At 47.1% G+C, this 9,413-nt stretch overlaps 1 protein-coding gene across 2 annotated transcripts in view; it reads left to right on the forward strand.

Annotated features, from left to right (window-relative positions):
- Positions 1 to 4,569, forward strand: part of LOC106611443 (son of sevenless homolog 2) — a 106,551-nt gene extending 101,982 nt beyond the window's left edge. For both annotated transcript variants that reach the window (XM_045723731.2, XM_045723733.2), the window contains one exon: positions 1 to 4,569. This exon is cut by the window's left edge and continues 375 nt beyond it. In XM_045723731.2, coding sequence (XP_045579687.1) covers positions 1 to 117 — 117 coding nt within the window. In that variant the 3' untranslated portion in view covers positions 118 to 4,569.
- Positions 4,570 to 9,413: the final 4,844 nt, after the last annotated feature.

Genomic DNA, 9,413 nt, shown 5'->3' on the forward strand with positions numbered 1-9,413 from the left:
CGTCACAACTCCTCCTCCCAGCTTCCCAAACTTCCCCCAAAGACCTACAAGAGGGAGCTGTTGCCGCCCCCTTTACAGAGCCTCTCATTGGTGGAGAGCACAGAGGGTAGCCAATGAGGAGCCTCCTTGCTTCTTTTGTTGTTTCCTTATCATGGCTGCTGCTCCACACAATACAAACTGTATCAAACTATGACCTCGTGACACAGAGCGATTTTAAAAACAAACTAATCATGATTTTTAAAAGCTACTGATCGTAACAAAGATTCCAAACCCCTCCCGCTCATCTCCTACATTGACCAATCACACCACGGCCACTCCTCTCAGGGTATCAGTAGCCCCACCTTCATTTCAATCCACACCAGTGTGCCAGCCAATGAACAAGGAGCTTAGACACTGATTTTTAAACTCCTCCTCTGTGTGTGCAGTGCACTTCACACACCTGTACACAACACTGACTCTGTCACTTTCTTCATATAGATATTCTACTCTGTACTAGACAGGACAGTATGCCATAGTCCAGCACTAACTCTCCTACCCCCAGAAGAGAGACTGTGCTGAACCAAGAAAGGAGAGTGGTGGCTGGGGCCTCTTCAGCCTGTCCTGGTGGCTGGGGACTATACAGACCAGTATGACACTTCCATCAGCATGGACAGGTCTTCTCACTGCCAACGCTTTGTGTGGATCTATGGGCATTGGTTGCATTGGCACACAGTAGTGTTGCGAACACCATTCACTCGTCCTCCCCGGGAGTCAGTCCTCCTGCCCTGTGGCTCTCGGACGGACGGACAGACCTCAGTGCTCTGTTATCATCAAACTAATCAAACACATTTACTGTGGTTCTGTCTGGAACGAGCACGAGAATCAAGGTGTTGAAGTTCTCCTCGTGAGGCCCCTCCTGTTTGTGTCCACTCCCATCTTAGTGACCAGTCCTATGTTCTGCAGGGGGTATATAAGGGATTCATGTTTTGAGGAATGACTAACTAAAAATTGATATTTTCATCCAGTCGTTCAGACATACCAACTTTGATCTTTGTCACACTGAAATCCTTCCCCTCCTTTTTGTTGTCTTCACTGAACTGAGTAGAACTGTGACTGTAATGGGCGTGAGCTCAGCGGTATTCACAGGGCTGTGTACTGTGTGGTACAGGAAGACCATACAGCCCTGGACGTGGGGTCCTCGCTGTAGTTGGTAGCTACATACAACCCTGCTGGTCCTAGAACTACCCTCCATTTCAGATGTTGCCTTTAACCCCACAGCACTGACCTCTGTGGACCTCTGCTAGGGGGACGGCCAGGCGGGTGTTCGCTCCACTTGCACATAGAGCTTGGTCAACGTTTGTCACGTCTACCCTTTTTTTTGGTCATATGATGGATATCAAAGAGCTCCGATCTAGGAAGAGGAGGAGGGTTAACGACAAGATGTCATCACATCACTGGCAGAGGAGAGAGAACAGCAGCCAGACCTTTATCTGTCCAGGGTAGCTAGCAGATTGTAACAATGCTAATGTGACGCTCCGTTAGCCGTTACATGTTAGTTACTGTTTGGTGTAGTACAGATCAACCAGACTTAACTTGTCCATACTTCCCTCAATTGTCGACATGGAAGACAACCAATGTCCTCTAAAAGTCCTTGTCTAGTGGCAGGGGGTTTGTTTGAAATTTAGAAAATGCAGCGTAATTAAATAAATGAAAATTGCTCCATGAAGTAATCCAACATTGTGTATGCCGCCATCTTGTCTATTTCAAATAAAGGAGCATTTTCTGAATTTGAGTTCTGAGCAATTAAATGCTGTGTGGAGGGGTGGGGGGGACAGCAAATTGACTGACATCAGTTCAATTCCATTTCATTCAGGGTTTTTTTTCTGGGACCTCAATGAGCAGTTTTTCTAGAGATAAATCAGATCAAGCCTGAACTGTGAGATGTAGTAGGGAGTTGTAGTTTCTCTAGAGATAAATCAGACCCAGCCTGAACTGTGTGATGTAGTAGGGAGTTGTAGTTTCTCTAGAGATAAATCAGACCCAGCCTGAACTGTGTGATGTAGTAGTTTCTCTAGAGATAAATCAGACCCAGCCTGAACTGTGTGATGTAGTAGGGAGTTGTAGTTTCTCTAGAGATAAATCAGACCCAGCCTGAACTGTGTGATGTAGTAGGGAGTTGTAGTTTCTCTAGAGATAAATCAGACCCAGCCTGAACTGTGTGATGTAGTAGTTTCTCTAGAGATAAATCAGATCCAGACTGAACTGTGTGATGTAGTAGGGAGTTGTAGTTTCTCTAGAGATAAATCAGACCCAGCCTGAACTGTGTGATGTAGTAGGGAGTTGTAGTTTCTCTAGAGATAAATCAGACCCAGCCTGAACTGTGTGATGTAGTAGGGAGTTGTAGTTTCTCTAGAGATAAATCAGACCCAGCCTGAACTGTGTGATGTAGTAGGGAGTTGTAGTTTCTCTAGAGATAAATCAGACCCAGCCTGAACTGTGTGATGTAGTAGGGTGTTGTAGTTTCTCTAGAGATAAATCAGATCCAGACTGAACTGTGTGATGTAGTAGGGAGTTGTAGTTTCTCTAGAGATAAATCAGACCCAGCCTGAACTGTGTGATGTAGTAGTTTCTCTAGAGATAAATCAGACCCAGCCTGAACTGTGTGATGTAGTAGGGAGTTGTAATTTCCAACGAGCCAATATTATACATAGATTAGCGGCCGAAAAACGTGGTAAATAACTACAATTACCATAATCCATTGCACGCCTACTTGTCCGGTCTGTGGGCAGACCAGAGAGCGAAAGGAGACGTAGTACAATCTGAGGGATTGAGAGCAGCCGCTTCGTGAGGTATCTCTACCTGAAATTACCTGATCTAAGTGATTTGATAGTTGGTATTCGGCAGTCATAAAAAATATGCCTTGTTTACTTTTGAAGATCTAGTAAAATAGTGATCAGACAGCAGCTTTATAGACATGAGATGAGGCTTGTAATGAAATGGTCATCAAACAAAACCAATGTAGGCTAATAGAGACAATTTTACTATAGTAATGTGAATACATGGTTAATAAGTGATGAGCTGTAATGGGCATTATCTACCATCAAGGGACTTGTGTTAATTATTCTGTTTTCGCATAGTGCATTTAATGTTGTTTTTTTTTAAGATGGAATCTAAAAAGAAAAACATGATTTAAAAAAAATATATATATACATATATATATATATATATATATATAATTGTACCAAAACCGAACCGACCTCAAACACACTACTATTCAAACGAACCCCCTGCAACTACACATGGACATTTCAAACACATTGATTGGTTGTTAAGAAGGTTGGTCCAACATTCTCTGTGCTACGCCAATCAGTACCTACCTAATAACACACATCAGCCAGCTGGAACAGAGTAATGGTCTGACCAGGGGATCTTTTTTTATCTCCAGAGGTGTATTCACTAGGAACCAAACAGATGCAAATGAAATGGGACCTACCTGAATTTGTCCAATAGAAACTCTTGTTTTCGTTGCATAGTGTTTCCTGTTGCAAGGTTATTGTTGTTGTTTTTTTTGCTAATGAATACATCCCTTAAAGCCAAGATGGTGTCTTAAATAAAACCAATCACCCCAATTTAAAGATGTGTCCTACTGTCTGTCCAACACTACAGACTAGTTAGTACCATCATCCCCAGTTACTGTACCAGCCTTCTGGTTCTGTATGGAAATTCAGCATTGGAGGCGTCACACGTAGTAACCCCACCAAAGCCTGGGACAAAGAGAAGGCTAGCTCCCCTAGTGGACTAATGGATTGTTAAACAGCTCCCCTAGTGGACAAACTGGGAATTGGCTCCCCTAGTGGACAAACTGGGAAGTGGCTCCCCTAGTGGACAAACTGGGAAGCGGCTCCCCTAGTGGACAAACTGGGAAGCGGCTCCCCTAGTGGACAAACTGGGAAGCGGCTCCCCTAGTGGACAAACTGGGGAAGCGGCTCCCCTAGTGGACAAACTGGGGAAGCGGCTCCCCTAGTGGACAAACTGGGGAAGCGGCTCCCCTAGTGGACAAACGGGGAAGCGGCTCCCCTAGTGGACAAACGGGGAAGCGGCTCCCCTAGTGGACAAACGGGGAAGCGGCTCCCCTAGTGGACAAACGGGGAAGCGGCTCCCCTAGTGGACAAACGGGGAAGCGGCTCCCCTAGTGGACAAACGGGGAAGCGGCTCCCCTAGTGGACAAACGGGGAAGCGGCTCCACGGCTCCCCTAGTGGCTGTTTGGAATATCTGGATTCACAGAGAGGGGAGCCTGCTTCTATTAGCCAGAGGTTCTTGTCTTCTCTCAAAAATACATTTTTAATTTTAAGACTGAAACAACACATGCATCATGCTCGGATGTGCCTTTTTTTAAATTTAGTTTTCTATTTTACAGAGTAGAGGCAAAAGGTGTCTAATGCTATTAAAAAAAAATCCTGAAAAGGAAAAACTAAATAGTGTTTCCTATAATGCTTAGAACAAAAGCTATACACTAGAAAAACTGTACGTGTTTGTGGATGCTGTGTATTTAACATGTATACACTAACTAAATCATTTGTATAAAGTGACTTCTCTGTTGTATTACATATACACCCCCCTCCACGTTGCCTAACTGTCCAATGCTGCTATGGCCAAACTTACTTACTTGCTGACAATCCCCCCCCCCCACCCAGGCTAGAATCTAAACCCTGGGACTTAAACAGAGTAAAGCCATGTCTTCCAACACTAGCCTGAGTTCTAGACTGGCTTGTGCTGTCTTGCCAACTCTTTTGTATTATTGTCACACTACGTCCTGTTGTCATGTTTTTTTTATGTCATTAAAAGTATGTTGTCATGACACGTGACAAAGAAATAGGTGTTGGATTCCCTACATAGTGCAGTAATACTTTTGGCCAGGGCCCATAGGGTATGTGTGTTTATTTTTATATATATATATACACATTCACTCAGTGGCCAGTTTATTAGATACACCACCCCTTTCACAAATTGCTGTGGCTTGCTATATAAAGCAGGCAGACAGGCATCCAGTTACTGTTGGATTGAACGTTAGAATGGACCAAACCAGTGACCTAAGCGACTTTGAGGGTGGTAAGATCATCGGTGTCAGGCACGCCGGTTCCAGTATCTCGGAAACGGCCGGCCTCATTTGGCTTTTCACGCACGACAGTGTCTAGGGTTTACTGAGATTGGTACGACAAACCAAAAAAAACCATTGAATGGCAGTCGTGTGGGTGTAAACAGCTTGTTGATGAGAGCCATTTTGAAGGAGAATGGCTAGCTAACAGTCAGGCCTCAGACAGACCTAACGGGGCAGTACAACATCAAGGAACGCACAAGTCGTCAGTCCTCGTCACAGATGGTCTATTACAGCAGATGACCACACCTGGTTCCACTCCTATCAGCTGAAAACAAGAAGAAGAAAGCTTCTCCAGGATTTGGCTTAAGCAGCGAGTCCATGGCCCCATCCTGCCTGGAGTCAACAGTACAGGCTAGTGGTCTAATTTTTCCCTGGCACACGTTAGGTCCCTTGATACCAATTTACCCATGTTTGAACCCCACAGCAGATTCATCCCTTCATGGCTACGGGGGGTCCGACCTATACTAGATGGGTGTACATAATAAACTGGCCAATGTATGTTACTTGATGAGCATAGTTGAAGATTGAAATGACCATTTATCTGAATGCGAGCAGAACACACTTTGGTACACTTTACGCTGTACTGTTAGAGGGGTCGGTGTAGATGGGTCTTGTCTGTTCTGTACTGTTAGAGGGGTCGGTGTAGATGGGTCGGTGTAGATGGGTCTAGATGGGTCTTTGGTACACTTTACGCTGTACTGTTAGAGGGGTCGGTGTAGATGGGTCTTGTCTGTTCTGTACTGTTAGAGGGGTCGGTGTAGATGGGTCTTGTCTGTTCTGTTAAAGGGGTCGGGGAAGGATGGGTCTTGTCTGTTAATGCCATGATGTGTAAAGGTGACGGTCCTATGTAGGGGTAATTTCCCCCAAATTCCTTGGTTTTCCAGTAATCCTGGTTGGGTGATTCCTGAATTCTGCCAGATTCCAGGAGTTTTCGAACTGGGAAAGTTAACGGCAATGCGCAACCCTAGCAACGATCCAACGCTGCTGTTAAACTCACTTTCTTCATGGATCAGGAATACAGACGCACACCCTCTATCCCTGACCCTAACCCCACACCCTCTATCCCTGACCCTAACCCCACACCCTCTACCCTGCCCTGCCCCCCCCCACCCTGACCCCACACCCTCTACCCTGCCCTGACCCCACACCCTCTATCCCTGACCCTGACCCCACACCCTCTATCCCTGACCACACACCCTGACCCCAACCCTAACCCTAACCCCACACCCTCTATCCCTGACCCCACACCCTCTATCCCTGACCCCAACCCTAACCCTGACCCCAACCCTGACAACACACCCTCTATCCCTGACCCCAACCCTGACCACACACCCTCTATCCCTGACCCCAACCCTGACCCCAACCCTGACCCCACACCCTCTATCCCTGACCCCAACCCTAACCCTGACCCCACACCCTGACAACACACCCTCTATCCCTGACAGACACACACTGCCTGATTCACACTACAGGGCCAACCAGAACTTGTCCACATTGTCCTTTTCTTGTATGTGGTTCAAGCAACTATGCTGGATATGTAACCACGGTTTGGCTCGGTATAGAGGAGAGGATACTAGTGTAACACACCACCCGAGCTTTAGAACACCCAGCAGGCTGTCTGCTAACCTCTAACCCCTTTCACAGATGACGAAATCGAGCCTTACTGAACTCTGACATCTGTGATGTCACATCCTGTCTTTAATGCGCACAGCACCACTGTTCTGTTCCCCTGTTCAATATGGTTTCAGTCAGTCAGTATTATCAGTGTTTGTTTGCGTACTTTTCTTTCAAACCCCCAGGCAGTCCTACAGAATAACCCTGGGTCGTGGTGTTGAAATCCCCAGGCAGTCCTACAGAATAACCCTGGGTCGTGGTGTTCAAACCCCCAGGCAGTCCTACAGAATAACCCTGGGTCGTGGTGTTCAAATCCCCAGGCAGTCCTACAGAATAACCCTGGGTCGTGGTGTTCAAACCCCCAGGCAGTCCTACAGAATAACCCTGGGTCGTGGTGTTCAAACCCCCAGGCAGTCCTACAGAATAACCCTGGGTCGTGGTGTTCAAATCCCCAGGCAGTCCTACAGAATAACCCTGGGTCGTGGTGTTCAAACCCCCAGGCAGTCCTACAGAATAACCCTGGGTCGTGGTGTTCAAACCCCCAGGCAGTCCTACAGAATAACCCTGGGTCGTGGTGTTCAAATCCCCAGGCAGTCCTACAGAGTAACCCTGGGTCGTGGTGTTGAAATCCCCAGGCAGTCCTACAGAATAACCCTGGGTCGTGGTGTTCAAACCCCCAGGCAGTCCTACAGAATAACCCTGGGTCGTGGTGTTCAAACCCCCAGGCAGTCCTACAGAATAACCCTGGGTCGTGGTGTTCAAATCCCCAGGCAGTCCTACAGAATAACCCTGGGTCGTGGTGTTCAAACCCCCAGGCAGTCCTACAGAATAACCCTGGGTCGTGGTGTTCAAACCCCCAGGCAGTCCTACAGAATAACCCTGGGTCGTGGTGTTCAAATCCCCAGGCAGTCCTACAGAGTAACCCTGGGTCGTATTCAAACCCCCAGGCAGTCCTACAGAATAACCCTGGGTCGTATTCAAACCCCCAGGCAGTCCTACAGAATAACCCTGGGTCGTATTCAAACCCCCAGGCAGTCCTACAGAGTAACCCTGGGTCGTATTCAAACCCCCAGGCAGTCCTACAGAGTAACCCTGGGTCGTATTCAAATCCCCAGGCAGTCCTACAGAATAACCCTGGGTCGTGGTGTTCAAATCCCCAGGCAGTCCTACAGAGTAACCCTGGGTCGTGGTGTTCAAATCCCCAGGCAGTCCTACAGAGTAACCCTGGGTCGTATTCAAACCCCCAGGCAGTCCTACAGAATAACCCTGGGTCGTATTCAAACCCCCAGGCAGTCCTACAGAATAACCCTGGGTCGTATTCAAACCCCCAGGCAGTCCTACAGAATAACCCTGGGTCGTATTCAAACCCCCAGGCAGTCCTACAGAGTAACCCTGGGTCGTATTCAAATCCCCAGGCAGTCCTACAGAATAACCCTGGGTCGTGGTGTTCAAACCCCCAGGCAGTCCGACAGAATAACCCTGGGTCGTATTCAGTAGTCGCAAAAGGTTTAGAAAACACATTGAAACAGAGAGGTATTAGTTGAACTTGTTTCTGTTTTTCCTTGCAAAATGTTTTCCTACGGTGTGCCCAAATGAATAAGGACCCCGGTTTAGCTCCCCCTTGTGGCACTGCCGTAACAGCTTGATCCAGCTGTGGGTTGGTTGGTGTGTGTGGCCTTTTTAACTGTGCTTTGTATTAATGAGATGAATTAATAAATCACCCAGTCTTAATCACATTCTGCTGTATTCTCATTTCACATTCACGTGCCTGGGTCCCGAATAGCACCCTATCCTCTATATAGTGTACTACCTTAGACTAAAGCCGGGGTTTTCTGATCTAGAATAGGGTGCTATTTGGGACACATGATCTGGCTTTTCATTTCTTTTGCTGCCTGAATGTCCAGGGTCTTTCTGCCAGGACCTCGGTGTTGGTCGGTGTGACTAGAATGGGTTTTACTTGTTTCGGGTGCTTTCGTATCGACCTTAGTCTCCTTAAGGACTCTTGTACAGTGGTGCTGAGTTAACACAGGCAGCTCAATTGGATTATTTGCCAATAATTGAACCAAAAAAAATCTGAATTACGCTGCCTGTGTAAACGCAGCAATTGTAGCAGAGATCAGTAATACACGACCGTAGTGCTATATGTTATCGCACAAACAGATCTGGGACCAGGCTAGTAATTGACAAGACGGCACAAACAGATCAGTTGTCGTCGACGGAGCATTGCGCTTCTCCACTGACATGCATTAGATTGATCAGCCAGAGTTTCATAAAGGAGAACCTGCTGTGGTGAATTAACCCAGGTGGGTGTGAAGACACTGGTGGAGAGGAAAGGACGTGGTCCCTTAGTCAAGCTGATGACCCTGTCCCTCCAGGCCCGCTGGTCCTGCCTGGTGTCGAGGACTTTGAGGAGAGGGGTACTGCAGCTTGGGTATTTGCCATCTCAGACTAGAGCTCTGCTAGCCGAGCCGGACGGGCCCCAACATTATACATCGGGTTTCTTTCTCCAACTAAGGGTACTGGCAGGGCTCAGGGATCACTAGATTCACAATGAACATTTTGAAACTGAGCCAAGATAAGGTAAAGGAAACCATTTGGAACTGGTGAAAAAGTATTTTCCACACTGGACACTTTGGTTTCTGATGAGGTAGGACAATTTAA

The sequence above is a fragment of the Salmo salar genome, chromosome 09, assembly GCF_965601325.2.
Source record: "Salmo salar chromosome 09, fSalSal1, whole genome shotgun sequence".
NCBI lineage: Eukaryota > Metazoa > Chordata > Actinopteri > Salmoniformes > Salmonidae > Salmo > Salmo salar.